A 23592-nucleotide genomic window follows, 5' to 3' on the forward strand; every position below is an offset into this window, starting at 1 on the left:
GCTTTGTCGTGACAAGAGCGTCACTCTCCCAAACAGTACGTGTTATTCAGTACAAGAGAACACACGTTTATAAAGGCATTTAGTTTATTTTTCAAAAAAATATTTTTGCTAGAAGGTTTGAGTACTTTTACATGATCACAATCTTTAAATAAATTCTTTTTCTGTCCAAAGGTACCATTTAAGTGAACAGCTTATCTAGGCCTGTTTTTGTAACACCCAAATACAATTTGCATTTCTCTGACGGTATATTCCCTAGGTCTTAATTATCTATAGGCCAGGAGGCAGAGCCTCGCACATAATAGAAGTAGGTGCTTTACAACTGTTGATTAGTTTGGTTTCTTAACATAATTAAACAGAGCAGGTAGTCAGTATATTCAATTCACACTATTTATTATTAACATACTTTTTCTCGTGTGAAGGGTCTGATCCACCCAGAGCTCTCCCAGTCAGCCCTTCTCACCCGGGGAAGCAGTGAACACAACTGCAAAGAAAAAGGGCAGCTCTTCCACTAGTCAGGGCTGTTGTTTTGTTCCAACCGTGACTCCAAGATGACAGTGTCACTCAGAAGTAGAAAATATAATGCAAAGCCAGAAAGTGGGGATTATTGGCAGCAACTGCTTCCTTTCCCTTCCTTAAGAGGTTCCCTTTCTTCTTAAGAGAACTAAAAGTTGAATTAAATCCACATTCATGGCTACAGATTTAACATAAGGACAAATCACTGGAAAGAAACAACAGACTAGTAATTTGCTGATGGACCGGGCAGCTTGAAGGCACATCATAAGCAGCTTTTAGTTTGTACAAGGCCTGCACTCAACCTCAAAAGCATAAGGTCTGCCCACTTTGTGGGCACCCAAACAATTCAGTGCCAAGCTAGTGACAATAAAACAATGCCTGTCTCTTCCACCAGCAGCCCAGACTATATTTAAAAAATGTCTTTGTTGCAAAGAAGCAATTACTGCAAACAGGACAGAGGCCCCTCTGATGTAGGGTTTGGGCTAATAGAGGTTTACACCTAATCACAAGGGGGAAAAGCAACTCTGTATGCTAAAACCGAGTTTCATGAATAGAGGAACGTTTTGAACCATACTTAAAACATCTGACATTAGGCAAAAGCAAGCTTGACAGTACACCTCAAGGGTGCCCTATGAAGCTGGAAGTGAAAGGGAAGCGGGACTTGGGCAGCTTACTGTAGTTACCTCTTGAGCACCCCTGCTTGCCTCCGCGCCGAGGAGGTGACCGTTTCTCAGACTGGAGGAAAACGGCAACTCCACTTCTGAGCATTAAAGATGCAGAACACAGTTCTGCCTCTTCTACGTGCCTGGTTGTCAGTGAGGAGGTGAGATGGAGCTCTAAAGTATAAAACACTGTGAATCCACAGCCTAGTTACTGGCCACTGCATAACTGCCCCCTTCTCCCATTAGGCAAATGTCTTACATGCAGATTTGAAAAAATCTCATGTTTGCATAATTAGCTAATGTCAGAAAACCTCAGGATCTCTTCCTCACTTTAAATTGTCATCTTTGCAAATGCTGACAACACAAGCCTAACTGTAGCAGCATAAAGTGCCTCTGATCTCAGTCCTTTTAGCGACCTGAAGCACAGTAAGAAATACTGACCTGGTTTTACACGAAGTCTAGAGGAGTGTGGAGAATGCTGGGGCTCTTTACAATGTAAACACTGGTGTTGGTGCTTGGAATGTCAGGGGATGGGAACCCTCCGTGTAAACATGTTCTGACTCTACCTTCAACTGCTGGAAACCTTACCTCATGGCCAAGTTTAACTGCACGTTTTAGCTTTTTATTTCCAACACCCCATACCTAACCAGGCATAAATCCAAGTATCTTCTGTCATTTACTTGGTATTTGGTGTAAGCTTCTGAGATGCTTACATACACCTCTGTTGTTTTTTCTGCCCCAGTTCAGAAAAGGTAATTGAGTAGTTTAACATGCATCTTTCCTCATTTCCTTTCTTTTCAAATATCACAAAAGGCTAGAATAAAGATGCAAGATCCATTACTTTAATCCTAATGCAGCGAAGTATTAGGACAGGGTCGCTTCTGCTTTTCCCCAGAAGACGAGGTTGATAGAAGTGAAAAAAGGACTCCAGCTCTGGAGTCTCAGGGTTGGTCAACAAGAGGCCAACTGAGGGAGCCCCGCATGCTGCTGAGATCACTAAAGAGGTAGGAGCAAAAAAAGTCTAGTAACATCTGCTGTGCTCCTGTGCAAGCAAGTCTTACTACTTTTCCTCTTCTCCCCACCCATCTGCAAAAGACCTGGTCAGTCTTTAGTTCTGAAGATTAATATTTAAACACCATTGAAATAGAAAGGTATTTGTCACATCTTAGACAACACAAGGGTAGTGACAACTTGTAAATTACTCTTGGAAAGGCTGAATTCTCATGTGGTTGACTACTAGTTTGATGGATATTAATGTTTTTTAATCCAGAGAATTCAGTGTTCCAGCAAAAGCCTTTATAAGATTTAGGCATTTGTTGTAATTCTTAAAGCCAAGATTGAAATTTTCTCATGTGTTAAAATAACTGGACGCCCCCACCCCCAAAAGCTGTTGTCTTTAATCAACTCCTCCCAAAGTAGGCACTGCACTTATAAGTGTGCTTGTATAAATAGAACACACCAGTCAGATTTTGGCCACTTCTCACCTTTCAAAAGGAATGCAATTCACTCTGCAAGACTCATTTGGAGAAGGAAGTCCATGAAAGGTGCAGCAGGTAAAACAGGACTGGCTTTGTCAAAACCACCACTCCTAGCTACCCTTTACACCCCAGGGAACAACGATCCTTCTCAAAGTTATGTTGTATCAAAAACATCCTGCACTTTTAGGTTCTGGGATTAAATTTTAAACCTGTATTCAGTTCACGTCTAAGTAAATTTCAAAAGCTGCACCAAATCTACTAGGCTTTTTTTTTTTTTTAATACTCTGCATTGCATGCTCTGTCTATATGCATGCGTTTGGATAATAAATATTAAATATGGGGGAAACACACGGAATCCATAAAATTAAAAATGAAACCAAACTGAACATTAAAAAATAGTACACGGTAGCTAGAGAAATGAATAGGGCAAAAAACAAATTTGAGGTAACAATAGTGGCCCAACACCACTGATCTGAAATATCTGTAAAAATTCAAATAAGTGTTTGGAGATTCAAGTAACAAACCATCTGCTTCAACTTGGGTCAGACCTTCCAGAGTCCTGCTGAGTTTCAGTCCATGAGCCGGCACTCACACAGCTCCTTGTAAATCCTCTTCCGCACTCGGGGCATGTCCTCTTGGGAAAACTGGAAAGGCTGCTCTAAGGCGAGGCACTTGCAGTACTGCAAAGGTCCCAGAAACACTTAAATGGCATATGGAGCTTTGATGCAGACCTAACAGAATGGGGCCTAAGGTGGCATTTTAAAGTTTAAACTCGTTGTAAAAACATTGTTTTGAAACATTTGCCTCCAAATTATAGTCAACTTTCCAGGTAAGTATATGGTTTGGGGTCTCCCCTCTCTCCCCCAAACAACACTGTGAGAAGCAGAAATTGATGGAGAGGCTCCAACTCTTTCCAAGGTGCTACCTGCTGAGACTGCCACTCCACCTAAAGTGGTCTTTTAAGTGAGAACTTCGGTTTGTTTACAAACCCCAGACATTCATGAGTCAAAGGAATGAGCCCATCTTCCATGATCTTTGCAAATCTCTATAAATTCATGGGTTATACACAATTTCTTCGTAAACGTAATGTATGACAAAATTTGCATTAATCCTTTTAGACCACTAAGGGAACCCACAGCATGAGAAAGCAGTTTTTGAATGTGGCCCTTATTTAAAATGTAATTAATTTTGTTCTGTGGTTAAAGACCACTTGCCAAAGGTTAAAAAAAAAAAAAAAAAAGTAGTTAATTCTGCAAATGCCAAGGGTCTACGATACAGACAGATTCAGACCAGTCTCTAGTGTGCCTAACCTCTGATAAGACATGTACACCAGAGGAGGAGATACTCGGGTACCTGTGCCTAATGCCAGGTACATAACAACAGGGGCTCCCATCTCTCCTTTCTAAACCCAACAAATTTAATTCACACATTCCAAATTCTGGATAAACAGATTTCTTTACCTGGAGCACAAAGACTCCACAGTCACTGTCATTTTTCTGTTGTGGAATACACTAAAGAGAAAAACAAAATGATCATTAAAATAAGACCAAGTACTCCTCTTCAGATAGGAAAATTTGTTTTTATGGAAAAATAAGTAAAAGAAACTTGTCTGTCCAGGACAGCTGGTGTCCTAGTATATATCTCTGGTATTTAAAGTGTGTGATTTTACAGAGGCATCAAAAGCGCTAGCAACCAAATGTATAGAACCTTCGCCTAAATATGAGAAATAGAAAATCAAAACCCTGTTTTAAAACTTGATTTGGATAGTTTTGCTATCAGATTACTGACAATGGAATCAAAATGGAATTGTGGATCAGAAAGCATACGCCTGGACTCTGAGTATGTACTAAAAATCCTGCTTAGTAGTCTTCACGTTTCATCTGTCACTCTTTGAAAGAAATAAAGATAAGCAGTATGTTGGGGTGCCTGGGTGGGTCAGTCGGCTAAGTAATTTTGGCTCAGATCATGATCTCACGGTTTGTGAGTTCAAGTCTCACATCAGGCTCTCTGCTGTCAGCGCAGAGCCCGCTTCGTATCCTCTGTCCCCCCTTCTCTGCTCCTCTCCTTCTTGCATGCTCTCTTAAAAACAAACATTTAAATTATTTAAAAAATAAAAAAGAGCAGTATGTTTCCCAAAGAACTGATTATGTATTCTGCCTAAAGGGGAAATGTGAAGGATGTTGACTAAATTTGGAATACCTAGGTATTCTAGTTGGGTAATTTTCAAAATTTACAAGTTCAATTCCGGTTTCAACTAAAAGACTAAGTTATTAAAAGAAAACTTAAGCCTAGGTTTAAACCTTAGCATTTGGTGTAGTTCAAGGATGAACAAATAAATCTGGTTCCCTTGGGTTTGGCTTAAAGTTTGTTTCAAGACTCTGCCTTTTTTTTTTTAATAGGTTTGTTTTGAGAGAGACAGACACAGTGCAAGTGGGGGAAGGGCAGAGAGAGGGAGAAAGAACATCTCAAGCAGGCTTCCAGCTGCCAGCTCAGAGCTCAACATGGGGCCTGAACTCACGAAACTGAGATCATGACCTAAGCTTCAACCAAGAGTCGGACGCTTAACCGACTGAGCCACCCAGGCACCCCAAGACTCTGCCTCTTTAAGATTGTGCTCAGTGATCTAGACCTAAGTTCAAGGACCCAACTCTATCAGTAGTTCCGATGGCCTAGGTGACACCTAGGCTTCAGTTTGCTCATCTATAAAATAAAGAGGATGCCCATCCCTAAATGACCTGCCTACCTCATAGGCTGTAAGGATCAAATGAGATCACACATGCAAAAACACTCTGAAGACAATAAAGCAGTGACCATAAAATGTAAGATGCTGGTATCTGTGACAGTGATGAGAAGACCTGCCTGAGCACTCTGCCCCATAGACAGCATGAGTGCATATAGGACAAACATAGTGCTGCTTTCATACTGAAACCTTCAAGCCACTGTCTTCCCCAGATGCCTGGTAAGAAGCCCAGTGCACTTGCTCCCTTAGTGGATCCAAACAGTCGCTTCAGCATTTCTCTGGGTCTATGTGGGTCATCTGGAAGAGGCAGGTGCCATCAAAAGAAAAAGTTGTTTTCCTTTCCCTTTTTTCCAATATAACAACCATATCATTAGCAGCTGCCCCATTGATGAAATGACTAAATTTTTCTCCAGAAGCACTGGGAAACTAAGTAGCTAGATGATCAATACTACATAGGTTTATTCTAAGCTGCCTCCCTGCAGCCTCCAGACTCTTACTGGTATCTCCATCACCAGTCTTCAAATGCTTTTAAAGACACCCACCCCTAAGGATAATTCCATCCCCTTGACATGCCTGGGTTTTCATTTTTATCACATACTTACCTTTGTAACAGCAGTCTGCCAACCCTGAAGAAATTCAGGTCTATTTTTTTCTCTGGCTTCAGTCAGCAAATACTTTCTTATATTCTGGTTAAAAAGAAACCACAACACAGATGCTGTGTTCCATCAGTTGGTGAAAAATGGAACCTGCTCACAGCAGATAGAAGCAAAGGAGGAGGAGGCTGTGGCCCCACCACTGGGCAAAGTCTGCACTCAAGAGTTTAAAAGGTGGAACTTTATTTCTGACCTTTCGTTTCATAGTGTTAAGAAGGACTCAGGCCTTCTATACTCAGGTATGCATTTAGGCTGTGGATACCACTGTATGTTTTAATTAGAAGTTTTTGTAAGATGGTCAGCCTTTTCCAGCAGCCAACTTGCTGAATTTGACATTTAAATATTGGGAAGACAAAAAAAAAAGACCTGATTACTGCCAATGTTCAATACAAAGAAGGAACCCATGGCAGAAATCAATAATTGAAACTAAATGAAAAACATTCCAGCCTTAGATATACTCTATTTTGAGGGCTGCAGATAAAGGTATCTTGCAGTTTCTAGAAAGTTCTACTGAAACCCATTCTGGATACTAAATACAGTCGAGTCCACTGCTGAAGCTTCTACCGAGATGAAGCCTATCAGAGTTTCAAATATTCCCTTATGCCCTCTACTTCTGTGCATCACTTCTAAAGGTGAAGTCAGAGGTAACAGGAATTAAACCAACCACACCGAAGGTGGAATATTAGTATGTATGTACATGTATACAACTGTTTTTATGCACATACTACCACACACACATAATACATACATACGTGCACATATGTATTTTCTTCCCATAAACATATACTCTATCACTCTGCAACTGGCTATTTAAAACCCAATAGGTCTTGGAGATCTTTCCATGCTATTTAGAACATGGAGATCTATATTCTATGATCTATGATCTAGATCTATGATCTATGGCCAGTTTAATAGTATGAATGTACTATAGTGTACTTAACTATTCTGTTGGTAGAGCTAAATTTAGGTGGGTTTTTTTGGTTTTTGTTTTTTGTTTTGTTTCTACTATCAGTAATGCTGCTGCAGTCAACATTCTGGTGCATGCCCTATCACTGTGCACATACATACACAAGCATTTTTATATACCAAGAAATAGAACTGGTATTCAATAGGATATATATTTTCTTTCTTTTAAGTAGGCTTCACGCCCAACATGGGGCTTGAACTCACACAACCCTGAGATAAAGAGTGTACTCCAAGGACTGAGCCAGCCAGGAATCCCTAGGATACACATACATCTTTTATAAATTTATAAGGCACTTAGAACTGATCAGGATTTCAACTCCCCTAAGTGGCTAGCTATATTAATTCATATACTCCACCAGAAAAAATGAAAGCTGGTTTCCTTACACCTAACGAACACCTGAATACCATCAAACTTGCCTAATGGGCAAAAAATGAAGCCCTGATGTAGTTTTCATTTGCATTTCCTGTATTTCTGATAAGACTAAGCATCTCTCCACGTTTCAAGGCTATTTGCATTTTTCCTAAAAATTACTTATTTGAATAATCTTTATCCATTTCTCTTAAATCCTTTTATTAATTTTTAGGAGTTCTTTATATTTTCTGGGTAGTGATTATTATATGTCACAAATATTTTCTCCAGGTCTTTCCTTTCTCTTTGAATTTTAGGACATGCAGAAGTTTTAAATTATGGTATGGTCCAGTTTATCAATCTGTTCCTTTAGGTGTTTTGCTTTTATGGCTCTAAGAAGTCTTTCCTGAATCTAAAACATAGCATTTTCTATATTTTATTCTAACTTTTATAGTTTTGCATTTTATATTTAGGTCATTATTTTACATGGAATTTGCTCTTATAAATAGTATGAAGGATCTGTATGTGGATCCAAATAGACAGCTACTTTTCACATTGGCATATATTGAATAGCCTGTCTTTCCCCAACTTTATCATATACCAGGTTCCCTCATATACAGCAGTTATTCCTAGATTCTCTGTGCTGTACCACCAATCTACTGGTCTATTCCTAAGTTTTAATTATTAAAACTTTGTGATATGGTTTGGCCTCTAGTATTCCTTCCTTCAATGTTCATGCAATAAACTCTGCACTATGAATTCTAGGATGAGCTTATCAGTTTTCATTCAAAATCCTCTTGAGAAATTGGGGGCAAATTGGTATATATTATTAGTTTGAGAAGAATTGATCTCTTTCCAATACTGAGCCTACCTATCTTTCCATCTGCTCAGATTTCCTTTAAATATAGAGCTCTACTCTTAAAGAACTTCAATTTTTGCTGGAGTATATACTCCTGGTCAGTTTATATCTGTTTGCTTTTGAAAATGGAATCTTTCTTTTTTCAGTTAAATTTAACTGGTCCTTGATACTGAAAGAAAATCAGGAAACCTATGGATTTTTCTTGCATCTCACCATGTTGTTGAACTGTCATTAGTTGAGCTCTCCTATTTTGCTGGCTGATTCTCTTGATTATAACACATTCTACATAAGTTATTTTGAAGATACAAGCCAATTTTAGCCCTAAGAGAAACCAAGGAAAATGATTTGTATCCATTCAAAATGCAGCTTTATAGGGAGGCAGGAAAATATGTGACAAAATCCAAATTAGACTTGTTTCTCAGAGTGGGATCCATATCACAGACAGCTACCTCTCCCAACCTGGGGATTCCTCTTGTAGTTCTTTTTCTCTGCCAACATTTTAGAGGGTTTTCATGACAGAAATTGATCCCCTATGATAACTGACTTCTGTTCTATTTGATCACAAGATAAATGAAAAAATATAGGCAGTATATTAACTTACCTCTACACAAAACTTAAAATGAATGCCTTGGGAATCATAAAATGAAATAATTCGATTAGAGAGTGTCACGGTAATGAGAGACCAGTGGACTTCCAGGTGAATAGGAATCAACAGAAGACTCTTTTTAAACAAATCCACCTGATTAAAAAAGAAAAAGAAATGCGGCCATCACCACAGACTATCCAAAACAACAGCAGAAACAGCTTCAATTTACTGACCTTTGACCTGTTTGAGGTCATAAAAGCAGGAAGTGGTGAAGCCAAAATCTGAACCCAGGTCTGAATCTAAAGCCCATGCTTGTAACTACTAAGCTATTAATACACAATAAGAAAACTGAAGATCCAGAAAGCACCATTTCACATTCAAACCTGCTACACCTGTGCTTTGCAAATGCTTAATTTGACTTAGCCTTTATTTTTATGCTTTTGTGTACATATTTGACCTTGACTCAATTCTTATGTAGGAAGGAATCATATTATAAAACAGCACAGGCACCATAAGCCTTCTTTTTATAAACTCAGTGTCCTAGTTAAGATCATGGGCTCTGAAGGAAGTCTGGTGAAGTTCAAAGAGAACCTCTTCCACTTACTGGCCAGGTGACTTTGGTCATTTTCATAGCTTCCTTGTGACTTAATTTCCTCAACTATAAACTATAGACAACAGCCCCTACCTTAGGAAATTATTGAGAGAGATAATACATATAAGATGCAGAAAACTGCTTTCACATATTCTATGTAGCCAGTGAATCTTAACTATTACCATTATCACTACCTCAGGTTTCCCAGATGGTAAAATTGAGAAAAATATCCTTGATAATTCTTTACACATCCTTTACAATCTAGAAATATTTACTATTCCACTCAAAATCCCAGTTGTGGAATGAATGATAAAGTAGTAGGTGCTCAATAAACATCTGTAAAAGTTGTGAATGAATTTTTTTTCAGGTTTTTTTTTTTTTTTTGAGAGTTTTTAGGGATTCCTTGGGTTAAAACAGTCACAAGGCTACTTTAAAGTACATCAGATTCTTAGAAGCTATTTCTCAAGCCTTCCTTGCTTTCTGATATTCAGATAATGTCCTGCTCTAAATGAATCTTCTACTAGTCGACATGATCTTGGAGCAAAGCACTTTAGCACCTCTACTTTTCCATTTTCTGCATCCATAAACCTGGCAGGTGAGGTGGACAGAAGAAAACATGAAGACAGTTGGTCCTTTCCAATGCACAAATCCTGAGTATCTAAAACAAGGAATCACATCTAAACACAGTATTAAATGAGGCCAAATTTACATTCTTCTTAAAAAGAAACTCTTTCTGGGGTGCCTGGGTGGCTCAGTTAAGTGTCTGACTTCGCATGATCTAATGGTTCAGGAGTTTGAGCCCTTCATCGGGCTCTGTGCTGACAGCTCACAGCCTGGAGCCTGCTTCAGATTCTCGGTTTCCTTCTCTCTCTGCCCCTACCCCGCTCATGCTCTGTCTCTTGAAAAAATAAACATTTTTAAAAAAGCTTTCTCCTAATTATAAAAACAATTTTGTCTTCTTAGTTTATTTTAGAGAGAGAAAGTGTGTGAGCAGGGGAGCGGGCAGAGGGAGAAAGAGAATTTTCTTGTTAGTAAAGATTTTTTTATTTTATTTATTTTTAAAAATTTACGTCCAAATTAGTTAGCATATAGTGAAACAATGATTTCAGGAGTAGATTCCTTAATGCCCCTTACCCATTTAGCCCATCCCCCTCCCACAACCCCTCCAGTAACCCTCAGTGTGTTCTCCATATTTATGAGTCTCTTGTCCCCGTCCCTGTTTTTATATTATTTTTGTTTCCCTTCCCTTATGTTCATCTGTTTTGTCTCTTAAAGTCCTCATACGAGTGAAGTCCTATGATTTTTATCTTTCTCTAATTTCACTTAGCATAATACCCTCCAGTTCTATCCACATAGTTGCAAATGGCAAGATTTCATTCTTTTTGATTGCCAAGTAATACTCCATTATGTATATAAACCACATTTTCTTTATCCATTCACCCATTGATGGACATTTGGGCTCTTTCCATACTTTGGCTATTGTTGATAGTGCTGCTATAAACATGGAGGGGGTGGGGGGAGAAAGAGAATCTTAAGCATTCTCTGTGCTCAGTGTGGAGCCCAACACGGCTCAATTCCACATCCCTGGGATCACAACACAAGCCAAAGTCAAGAGTTGGACACTCAACCGACTGAGCTACCTGGGTGCCCCTATGAAAACAATTTTTAAATAAAAATTAGAAAATACAGATAAGAAGTACACTTCAGTGTATATCTTTCCAGATTTTTCTTCTTTTTAATACATTATCTCTCTCATACATAACTTTATATATATAATTAAGAATGGTATGTGTGGTAGACTGTATTATTTTTTTTTTTATTTTTTTTTTATTTTTTATTTTTTCAACGTTTATTTATTTTTGGGACAGAGAGAGACAGAGCATGAACGGGGGAGGGGCAGAGAGAGAGGGAGACACAGAATCGGAAACAGGCTCTAGGCTCTGAGCCATCAGCCCAGAGCCTGACGCGGGGCTCGAACTCACGGACTATGAGATCGTGACCTGGCTGAAGTCGGACGCTTAACCGACTGCGCCACCCAGGCGCCCCAAGACTGTATTATTATTGACCCAATTATTTGTTGCCCTTCCTATAAAAAGGATTATATAGAACTGCCTGATGTCATGTGGCTTCACTGTCCCTCCCAGGTGAAGAAAGTAGTCCTGTCATGTGATTTGCTTTAAGTAGTGCTCTGTAAATAGAAGTGAATTTATGTCATGACCAAGCTGAAGCTTCAAGAGCCATCCTGTGGCCCTGAGACTGTTATGTCTCCAGATTAGGTGCTGTTCCTCCCATCTGGGAGCCCATTTAAGGACTAAAGATGAGAAACTATAGGATCATGTCCTTAGACGCAGGAAAAGTATTTGATAAAACTCAACATCCATTTATGGTTAAAAACTGTCACATAGACTAGGAATAGGACCAAAACTTCTTTAACCTGATGAAAGAGTATCTACAAAAAACCCTACAACTGTCAACACAAACAGTAGTGAAAGACTGCTTTTCTCCTAAGACTGAGAACGAGGCAAAGATGTCCCCTCTCATAGAAGTCCCAGCCAGTGCAATAAGACAAGAAAAAAAATGGCATACAAATTGGAAGGGAAAATTAAAACACTCACTACTTAGAGACATGATTGTCTATGAAAATCTCACAATCTACAAAAAAGTTCCTACAACCAATGCGTCTGGCAAGGTCACAGGATACAAGGTCAATTCACAGAAATAAGTTGTATTTCTATTACTAACAGGAAACAATTGGAAGACAGCATTTAAAAAATTCTGTTTATAGCAGTTTCGGAAATATGAAATAGGGCTATGTTTTGTTTTATAATTTTTTTTTAATGTTTATTTTTGAGAGAGACAGGAGGACGTGAGTGGGGGAGGGGCAGAAAGCGAGGGAGACACACAATCAGAAGCAGGCTCCAGGCTCTGAGCTGTTAGCACAGAGCCTGACATGGGGCTCGAACTCACAAGCTGTGAGATCATGACCTGACCTGAAGTCTGACACTCAACCAACTGAGCCAACCAGGCGCTTCATGTTTTGTTTTGTTTTTGAGATAAAGAGGGTGCAAGTGATCTAGGGGGAGGGGGAGAGAGAAAGAAAGAAGCAGGGCTCGAGCTCACCCAATGTGGGACTTAAACTCATGAACCATGAGACTGTGACTGTGCCGAAGTCAGATGCTTAACAACAGCCACCCAGGCGCCCAGGGTTACGTTTTTTTAAAATATGTGCAAGACCTCTACACTAAGAATTAGAAAATATTGCTGAGAAAAATTAAAGACCCCAAATAAAGGGAACATGTACCATGTACATGGAAATGGAAGATTTAATATTGTTAAGATGTTTATTCTCCCCAAACTAAATAATCCCGCAAGTTAAAAAAAAAAAAAAAAAAAACTGACAAGCTGATTCTAAAATTTGTATGAAAATGAAAATGCAAACGACCTGGAATTCCCAAAACATTCTGGAAAAAGGATAAAGCTGGCCAACTTACACTATATATCAAGATATACTCTAAAGAGGGGCGCCTGGGTGGCGCAGTCGGTTAAGCGTCCGACTTCAGCCAGGTCACGATCTCGCGGTCCGGGAGTTCGAGCCCCGCGTCGGGCTCTGGGCTGATGGCTCAGAGCCTGGAGCCTGTTTCCGATTCTGTGTCTCCCTCTCTCTCTGCCCCTCCCCCGTTCATGCTCTGTCTCTTTCTGTCCCAAAAATAAATAAATGTTGAAAAAAAAAAAAAATTAAAAAAAAATATAAAAAAAAAAAAAAAGATATACTCTAAAGATACAGTGATCAAGACAGTGTGGTATTGGCATAATAACAGAGATCAATGGATAAGAACACAAAGTGCAGAAACCGACCCATACATATGTGGTCAGCTGATTTTCTACAATGGTACCAAAGCAATTAAACTAGGAAAGAGAAGTCTTTTCAAGCAAATGACATTGGAAGAACTGGATATCCATATGGAGAAATCATCAAAATTAAAAATCTTTACCAAAACACATGGTTAAGAAAATAAGTAAAAAAGCTATAGACAGAAAACAATCACAAAACATAGACCTGACAAAGAATTTATTTCCAGAACACCTTTCTTTACTACAAACCTTTTCATTCATATCACCCACCCATTTTTCTGCTGAGTTGGTAGTCTTTTTCTTATTATTTGTATAAACCCTTTATATATTAAGAAAATCAGTTCTGTGACATTAATGGCAAATATTTTCCCTAGTTTACTATTTGTCTTTTTACATCGCTATTTTAAATGCAGAGTTATTTTTATGTAACTGAATTCACTTTTCTTTTATAAACTTTTAAGTTATGCACAGAATGGACTCAGTTACCCTATGGACCAGTTCTTTCATGGAGTTTTCTTAGTATTTCCATTGTTTTATTTATTTTTGTTGCATTCAAATCCTTGGTCATTCTGTAATCTATCTTGATGTAATCTAATTTAGTGAACACTAAATTCTGTTTTTAATTTTTTCTTTAATGATCAAGGCATTTAATGGCCATTAGCTTTCTTCTTCTTCTTTTTTTTTTTTTTTTTTTGAGTTTATTTATTTATTTTGAGAGAGAGGCAGAGAGAGAATCCCAAGCAGGCTTCGCACCATCAGCGTGGAACCCGATGCAGGCTTGAGTCCATGGAACCCCGAGATCATGACCTGAACGAAAATCAAGAGTCGGACACTCAACCGACTGAGCCACCCAGGCACCTCCTATATATTGAAATTGTATCACACAGTTTACTTTCTACCTTAAATTCTACCTCATCTGCTCCTGATACTGCCATTCCTTCTTTTTATTTACCACTCCTTTCTTTTGGTTTACATTTGCCTAGACCCTTTTTAACTGTCACTTTATTTTCAACCTTTCTTGTTCATTTTCTTTTATGTTTCTTATATATAGCATATACAGGCATACCTCGGAAAAATTGTGGGTTCAGTACCAGACCACTGCAATAAAACGAGTCAAAGGAGTTTTTTTGGTTTCCCAGTGCATATAAAAGTTGTTTACACAAACTGTAGCCTATTAAGTGTGCAGCATTATGTCTACAAAAAATATACATACCTTAAATAAAAAATACTTTTTGTTATTAAAAGTGCTAACCGGGGCGCCTGGGTGGCGCAGTCGGTTGAGCGTCCGACTTCAGCCAGGTCACGATCTCGCGGTCCGTGAGTTCGAGCCCCGCGTCGGGCTCTGGGCTGATGGCTCGGAGCCTGGAGCCTGTTTCCGATTCTGTGTCTCCCTCTCTCTCTGCCCCTCCCCCGTTCATGCTCTGTCTCTCTCTGTCCCCAAAATAAATAAACGTTGAAAAAAAAAATTTAAAAAAAAAAAAAAAAAGTGCTAACCACCAACAATGCTGACTCACTTTTAGTGAGTTGTAATCTTTTTGGTGGTGGAGGGTCTTGCCTAAATGTTGATGGCTCCTGACTGATCAGGATGGTAGTGTACTGAAGGTTGGGTGGCTGTGGTAATTTCTTAAATTGGATAACACGAAGTTTACAGTACTGATAGAATCTTCCTTTCACGAACAATTCCTCTGTAGCATGTGATGCTGTTTGACAGCATTTTACCTACAGAACTTCTTTCACAATTGGTGTACATTTTCTCAAACCCTGTTGCTGCTTTATCAACTAAATGTATATAATACTCTAAATCCTCTGTTGCCATAACAATTCTCACAGCATCTTTATTAAGAGCAGATTCCATCTCAAGAAACCACTTTCTTTGCTCATCTGTAAGAAGCAACTCCTTATCTATTCAAGTTTTATCAAGAGGTTGCAGCAATTCAGTCCCATCTTCAGGCTCCACTTCTAGTTCTCTTGCTATTTCCCCCACATCTGCATTTACTTCTTCCACTAAAGTCTTGAACCCTCAAAGTCATCCATGATAGTTGGAATCCACTTCATCTAAACTCCTGTTAATTTTGATATTTTGACCTCTTCCCATGAATCATAAATGTTCTTAATGGGGCACCTAGAATGGTGAATCCTTTCCAGAAGATTTTCAATTTACTTTGCCCAGATACATCAGAGGAATCACACACCATCTATGGCAGCTATAGCCTTATGAAAAGTATTTCTTAAATAATCTGACTTGAAAGTTGAAATTACTCCTTGGTCTATGGGCTGCAGAACAGAGGTTATGCAGGCATAAAAATATTAATCTCGTTGGACATCTCCATCAGGGCTCTTAGGGTAACCAGGTGCATTGTCAATGACAGGTCTTATTTTGAAAGGAATCTTTCTGAGTAGTAGGTCTCAACAGTGGGCTTAACATAATCAGTAAATTATGTTGTGAACAGATGTGCTGTCGTCCAGGCTTTGTGGTTCCATTTACAGAGCCCAGGCAGAGTAGGTTTAACATAATTCTTAAGGGCCTTAGGATTTTCAGAATGGTAAATGAGCACTGGCTTCAACTTCAAGTCACCAGCCACATAAGCCCCTACCTAACAAGAGAGTCAGCCTGTCCTTTGAAGCCAAGTATTGACTTTTTCTTCTCTAGCTATTAAGGTCCTAGATGGCATCTTCTGCCAATAGAAGTCTGTTTCATCTACACTGAAAATCTGTTGCTTAGTGTCATCACCTTTATGAATTATCTGAGCCAGATCTTCCAAATAACTTGCTGCAGCTTCTACACCAGCACCTGCTGCTGCTTCACCTTGCACTTTTATGCTATGGAGACGGCTTCTTTCTTTAAACCTCATGAGCCAACCTCCGCTAGCTTCAAATTTTTCTTCTTTCAGTTTCCTCATCTCTCTCAGCATTCACAGAACTGAAGACAGTCAGGGTCTTGCACTAGATTAGGCTTTGGCATAAGGGACTGTTTTGTCTGGTTTGATCTTCTATACAGACTACTAAAACCTTTGCCATATCAGCAATAAGGCTGTTTTCACTTTGTCATTCATGTGTTCATTGGAGTAGCCTTCAAGAACTTTTCTTCTGTGTTCACAACTTGTCTGGCACAGGAGGCCTAGCTTGCAGCCAATCTCAGCTTTCAGTATGCCTTCCTCACTAAACTTGATAATTTCTAGCTTTTGATTTAAAGTGAGAGGCATAGGACTCTTCCTTTCACTTGAACACACTGTGGTGTTACTGGCCTAATTTCAGTATTGCTGTGTATCTAGGGAATAGAGAGGCCCAAAGGGAGAGAGACGGGAACAGGTGGTGGGGGGAGCAGTCAGAACATACATAACATTAAGTTTGCCATCTTCTATGGGTACAGTTCATGGCACCCCAGAACAATGGCTATACTAACATCAAGGATCACTGATCACTATAAAAAATATAATAATAATAAAGTTTGAAATAACTACAAGAATTACCAAAATGTGACACAAAGACACAACGTGAGCAAATGCTGTTGGAAACACAGCGCCAATAGACTTACTTGATGCAGGATTGCCACAAATCAATTTGTAAAAAGCGCAGTATCTGTGAAGCACAATAAAGTGAAGCACAATAAAAGAAGGTATGCCTGTATGTGGCTTGTACCACTGGATAGGCTGTACTGGTGTTTATCCAAGAAAAATTAAGGATAACTATTAGGGGACTGGTCAATTTAAAAAATATACCCATATAGTGGGATGCTACTTAACCAAGAAGAGTTATGTAGATGAGAAAAAGATAATCATATACTGTACTTGGAAGTCATCTTTCACATTTCCTTCTCCTTCATGCCCATAACCAATCTGTCACCCAAGTCCTGTTGATTTTACTTCCTAGATCATATTCATATTTATGTACATATCCCATCTATCCTGCTACCATTCTAATCCAAAGTACCACTAATGGTACTTTGCAGTGGCCTCCTGTTCTACCCACATCAGCTTTGCTCCCACATTCATCCATCTTCTTCAGTGCTGCTAGAGCAAAGACTACAAATTGGATGATGTCACCAAAAACCCTTCAATAGATTCCTATACATTTAGAGGAAAATTCAAAATCTAAACCTTAATGCCCTACATCACTAGATCAGGTCCACTTCATGCCACTCTCTTCTTTGCTCTCTGTCCTCCAGCTACACTAGCTGCTGCCCATGTTTCTACCATCATAATATAATGATTCTTACTGTTGTGCTTAGTGATTTACACAAATTATCTCATTTAATCCTCTCAGCAAGGTAAATACTTGTGATACTACCATTTGACAAATGAGGAAACTGAAGCTTAAAGGAATTAAGTCATCTGCCCAAGGTCTTACAACTTGTTAAGGGGCTACAGCAGGATCTGAACCCAGGTCTGAGTCCTGAGTTCATTCTATCTATTCCCCTGGATTTGTACCCTTCAGCCATGTTTATCTTGGCATTACTGATAATGCTTTGCACATATTACCTAAATAGTCATGTTCAGTCAGGTGTTTTACTTTGCAAAAAATTATTTCCATCCACAACTACTCAAGACAAGACTTACTCTTAATTTTCTATAACCTATCCAGTATAAAAAGACAAAATGCTACAGTATCTCTAAACCTGTAACTGTGGAATCTAAACTCGGTAATTATGTCAAAATATCAAAAACAGAATATAAATGGGCTTTTAAAATAATGTTTCTGGCCCTAGTAAATGACTCCAGAGAGAAATTAAGGTTGCAAGGAGCTTTAAGGGTTATGCTGATTTTATCATTTTGTTTTATGAAGCCCAAATGAAGCATTCTGAAGCCCAAATAAAGTGTCTCGTCCAAGTTGCACAGCAAGCTAATGACAATGCTGGAACCATTAACTTCCAGCCCAGTGCTTTCACTTAGAGCATAATCCAATAAACTGGACAGACTTGGAGTTTTATTAGTGTCTTGTGTTTCAAACAACAGGATGTAAAAAACAATAAGAAATAATTATATTAAAAGAGTGGTTTTTTTTTAAGCGTCTATTTCTAATCAGTATCATATGGACATTAAAGTTGTTATCCTTCCACTCAAAGTGGCTTATTTGCATTTCACATTTAGAATAAAAAAGAAATAAAGAGAATACCTTTTTAGTCCATCTTTTTACTCCATTATATCCTTTGGTTACCAGCTGTCTATGAAAAAAGCTGTTGAAGAAGTGAACCTAGAAGAGACATCAAATATAAGCACCCAGATTATATTAAGCTGTATACCCAGATTTAACTTCAAAAGAACATGGAAATTTAAAAACCCTTGTATGTAAGACAGACCAAAAGGAGGAAAAGTTTCTTCTATAGAAAATACATTACCTGATTCACAGAAGATTCTGTTCCAAATTTTCTTAGAATAACCTTACACTGTGGTCTATAGTCAGAACTGGAATGGGACAGTAAATAAATAGATTACCTGAATCCAATCAAGTAGAGAAGCAACCTGACAAATCTCTCCAAATCAGGTGATAAAACTGAAAGAGGCTAAGAAAGAATGAGGTAACATTACCTTGAACTCAAGGGATATGGATTACAAAACTAACCCCATCTGAAGGATATGGACTTGCAGACTCCTGCTTTCATAACTGTTAAAAAGCCTTAACATGATCATTTCTAGCACAGAAATAATTAACCTGGTCATATGGAACATCGTGTCCTGACATCAAATTTCTGGCTTATAAACTAGGATCGGCTCATGTGAACTAGTAAACATACTGTGGTCTTAACGTGTTCACTCAGTAATGGATTCACTTGAGATGAAAAAAATGTTCCCTCAGTATTGAGGTTCTCAGGATGTGGTCACCAGATCAGCAGTATCAGCATCCCCAGGAACTTCTTAAAATGCAAATTTTCAGGCCCTACCCCACACCATTTACTAATGCAGAAACTGAGCGTGGAGCTCAACAGTTTGGTTTGATAAACCTTCCAAAAAATCCTAATGCACACTGTTCTGAGATCTCTGCAGCTTAAGATATCAATAAAAAGAACTTGTAATAGCTATTTCTAAGAAAAGTGATTCTCAAACTCTGTGTGCATTAGAATCCGGACAGCTTGTGAAAGCAGATTGCTGGGCCCCACCTCCAGTTTCTGATTCAGTAGGGGTAGGTTAGAGTTCAAACTTTTACATCTCTGGTAAATTCCTAGGTAATGTCGGTGCTACTGGTCTGGGGACTGTAAGTGTCCTTTTAATCCAATGAAGGTTCAGAATTAAATATAATGTAGAAATAATGAAGGTAAATTATACCCTTAAAACTAACACCTTTATGTTAAAAGTCATCTATAATATGTGTTTAGGTTTAAACTTTCTGGTGATTAAGAGAATTTCACATAATAGAGAATCCAACAGATTAACCTCATGATTCCAATTTAAAATGCAACAGAATTGCGATTTTAAGTGGAAAGTTGTAAAACATTTTGTCTATATTCATAAAGTGTTGGAATCTCCGACTCATTATATTTATTTACCTGTTTAAATTATTAGATTTATAAAAGTATTTGGAAAGATTTTAGATATTGAAATCAAAAGTTACCCATCAGGCAATCTAAATACTCAGAAAAATTAACACATTAAATTAAAAAAATAATTTTAATAGTAACAAAACTCTATGGGAATTTTAGAGTTTAAGGAGGGTTTGTCTGTATTTGAACAGAATACCCAAGATTAATCCAAGAAAAAGTGACAATGAATACCACTTTATTACATCTTTAAAAAGAATAAGACTTTAAGTTAAATTGAAAAACTTAAAGCAAAAATACACTCTTTGTGCATCTCGTCACTGTTAAAAAAGAGACAAGAGACTCAAAATAGAATCTAACTTAGTGCTGACTTGTGCTTAGCCCATGTCACCAAACCAAAATATACCTAACCTAATTGCAACTTCAGCCTCTCCCAGGACTGTAATCTTAACAGAATTACCTGCTCAGCACTACTTAGGTAACCTGCCTGTTAGACCTGGTCTTCCCCTTAAGTAAGGTAACTTTGCTGCAATCAATCTACTCTTGCTAATAACCCCCTTGTCCTGCCCCCTTCTGCCTTGTAAGTCTTCCATTTTGTACAGCTCTTCAAAGCTCCTTTTTACTTATTAGATGGGATGCTGCCTGATTCATGAATCATTTGAATAAAGCCAATAAGATCTTAAAATATACTCAGTTGTTTTTTATTTTTGAGAACAAGCACAAATGGGGGGAGGGGCAGAGAGAAAGGGGCCAGAGGATCTGAAGTGGGCTTTGCAAAGACAGCAGTGAGCCCGATGCAGGACTAAAACTCACCAACCGGGAGATTATGATCTGAGCCAGAGTTGGATGCTCAACTGACTGAACCACCCAGGCGCCCCAACTTTTTTCACACCTTAAAAAAGCCTCCTTGGGGTGCCTGTCTGGTTCAGTTGGTGGAGTGTGTGACTCTTGATCTTGGATTGTGAATTCAAGCCACTCATACAGAGATTACTTAAATCTTAAATTAAATCTTAAAAAAAAAAAAAGTGGGGCACGCCTGGATGGCTCAGTCCAGTTGAGTGTCTGACTTCCGCTCAGGTCATGATCTTGCAGTTCGTGGGTTCAAGCCCAACGACAGGCTCTGTGCTAACAGCTCAGAGCCTGAAGCCCACTTCAGATTCTGTGTTTCCTCTTTCTGTCCCTCTCCCACTCATGCTCGCTCGCTCTCAAAAGTAAATAAACATGTAGGAAAACACTGGCAATCTGACTTTCTTATGCTCAAATATTGTCTAGAACCTATGCCCAACCTGTTAGCGCCTGATCAAGATAAAATCAAAACCTTTAAAAATCGAAGGAATATTAAAAAAAAAAAAAAAAATCGAAGGAATATCAAATAATTACATCAAGTTAAAAAGAAACCTCATTTTAATACACAAGAATTCTCTCTCCTGAAGAGTAACTTTCACTTACTTTGTCTGGGACTGCATCCATTATCAGCTCACCATACATATTAATGACCTATAAAAAGTCAACATAAAACCAGCTTACTAACCCTATACAATTCAGAACATCCCATCAGAATGAATAACACTGACACCTTTAACAGTAATCAAACCTTTTGGATGCTGGGGTTGGTGAATGAGTAGCTTTAGTAAGGGTGAAGAACCCTTGATTCAAAACATAACTATGAGACCAACCCAAAGGTTAATTCTATTTTATTATCCAACATCCTCTGCAACTTTTCCACACTGAGAACCTACAATACACTAACCTGGTCATTCAGCCAATTCTGACCATCCAGAGTTGCCAGATCATCCATATCCAGCATGTGCTTATTGTAGAAGATGCGGAAGTTGCATTTTTGATGCCTGGCCCGATAGTTTGTTATTTCTCTATTGATAAATGGTTTTCTGAAAAAGATTTTGAAAGAAACACGAGTTCCACTAAATTTACTAAGTATCTTCTTTTTTAAAAGTCACATGTGCCAACAATTTTATTTTCAAGGGCTTAAATTAAGCATTATGGACAAACCTATTAGAAAAGTCTTCATTAAAGACATCTTTTAGTCTTCCAAGGACATCTTTTTCACTGAGTGGGACCAAACTGCCATACTTCTTCATAACCTCATCTAGGAATCCTTAAATAAAGGAAGAAAAATTACAATGGAAAAACCATTTTCAGCAAAAGTCATTCTCCCAATATTTAACCTATACACAACACTTACCACACATTTAACCTATACATTACGCTATACAGAAATCTTTTAATTAAAAGTTATGTTTTGTAAGAAATAAAATAGATCAGGCCCTCACCATTCCAATCCAGAGAGAAATGCCTTAAGGTATCATTTCACATTGGATTTTTAAAGCTACTGATGCACTGTTAGAAAATGGCTAGCTAAAACTGAAGATTGACATCACTCAGTAGTTTAACCTTGAAGAAGAATCTTCCCTTCTAAAGAGTGAAATCTAAAATGGTTTAATCACCTGGTTAAATGTGTATCACATCTGGTAACTAAAGGAGATTTCTTTTTTAAAATATTTTTTTTATTTTTGAGAGAGAGAGCATGTGTGCATGAGTGGGGAAGGGGTGGCAGGGCTACAGAGGATCCAAAGTGGGCTCAGAGCTAACAGCAGCAAGCCCAATGCGGGGCTCGAAATCACAAACCCTGAGATCATGACTTAAGCTGAAGCTGAATGCTCAACCGAGACACCCAGGTGCCCCTAAAGGAGTTATCTTTTCAAAAACCACAATTTGTTGAGGGATTTGTTGAGATCGCAGTCACTATTATTTGGTAAGTGTGTGTCAGCATATTTTAAAAGGGGAAGCAGAATTAAAGGATGACTTCTTGGCCAGAATAGGACAGTCTTTGGGTCAAATAAGATGTATACGCATTTTAATGGCTTCCATGAGGACCCACTGAACAAACATACTTAAAAAGGTCCTAGGAAATAAAATCAGGGCTTTATTTCTAAGGAAATACACAGAAGCTGAGGGAAAGAAAGGCTCACAAAAATGCTGACATGACTTAGGACATTCACTGATGCTGAATGGGGAGAGCAATAACCTAATTAACCATCAGTCTAAAAGTTTCCAGAATTAAGATGGGAAGAATGAGCACTGTTAGCCACTTATTTTACCCAGTCACCTTTCTACCTTCAAGAATGGCCTCTGCGGGGCGCCTGGGTGGCGCAGTCGGTTAAGCGTCCGACTTCAGCCAGGTCACGATCTCGCGGTCCGTGAGTTCGAGCCCCGCGTCGGGCTCTGGGCTGATGGCTCAGAGCCTGGAGCCCGCTTCGGATTCTGTGTCTCCCTCTCTCTCTGCCCCTCGCCCATTCATGCTCTGTCTCTCTCTGTCCCAAAAGTAAATAAACGTTGAAAAAAAAAATTAAAAAAAAAAAAAAAAAAAAAGAATGGCCTCTGGTACACATCAGTACAAAATGGACAGGAAAGAGAACAATGGAGTAACTGTCCCAAGAACAGGGTGGATTTTTTTGAGGGAGGGTCAGACAAAGGTGTGAAAAACAGATCTTCCTTTTGTTAGTCTCCTACCAGAAGGCTCCCAATTTGAAAGGCTTCAGAGCAAAGGTCAGGATACAGTAAACAGGAAAACGCTGATTGTTTACACCTGGTTCTGGTCTAGGCTTTAGGCATAAAGAAGACAGAAAGGGAATCCTTTGTTCCAGCTTAATAAGAGAAGGAGGTAAAGATTTGGGGCTTCTAAACTTGTATTTGCCAACAAGTGTTTACAGGTTACCTAAGAACAGCCTTATGTCTGTCTACATGGGAAAATGAACTCAAATAGAAGATAAGGAATCCCAACATTTGAGAAACTGCATTTGAAGAGCAAATTTCATACAAAAATAATGCCCCTAATAATAAAAGAGTAAA

General features: G+C 38.6%; 2 protein-coding genes across 7 annotated transcripts in view; one reads left to right on the plus strand and one right to left on the minus strand.

Annotated features, from left to right (window-relative positions):
* Positions 1-23592, plus strand: part of NCBP2 (nuclear cap binding protein subunit 2) — a 37656-nt gene that overhangs the window by 10653 nt on the left and 3411 nt on the right. The gene's annotated exons all lie outside the window — the stretch shown is intronic.
* SENP5 (SUMO specific peptidase 5) overlaps positions 67-23592 on the minus strand; it is a 51998-nt gene continuing 28472 nt past the window's right edge. For 3 of the 6 annotated variants that reach the window (XM_086675092.1, XM_086675094.1, XM_025913961.2), the window contains 8 exons: positions 21733-21838; positions 21473-21611; positions 21172-21219; positions 18363-18440; positions 8822-8959; positions 5996-6079; positions 4114-4164; positions 67-3333 (listed from right to left, as the gene is read on the minus strand). In XM_086675092.1, the coding sequence (XP_086531218.1) occupies positions 3223-3333; positions 4114-4164; positions 5996-6079; positions 8822-8959; positions 18363-18440; positions 21172-21219; positions 21473-21611; positions 21733-21838 (755 nt within the window). In that variant the 3' untranslated portion in view covers positions 67-3222. Of the gene's footprint in view, positions 3334-4113; positions 4165-5995; positions 6080-8821; positions 8960-13450; positions 14058-18362; positions 18441-21171; positions 21220-21472; positions 21612-21732; positions 21839-23592 lie in introns of those variants that run through there. The other 3 variants (XM_086675095.1, XM_086675096.1, XM_086675097.1) reach the window with 3 other exon arrangements.

Source organism: Puma concolor, chromosome C2 (assembly GCF_028749965.1).
Source record: "Puma concolor isolate L17-30 chromosome C2, mPumCon1.1.hap2, whole genome shotgun sequence".
NCBI lineage: Eukaryota > Metazoa > Chordata > Mammalia > Carnivora > Felidae > Puma > Puma concolor.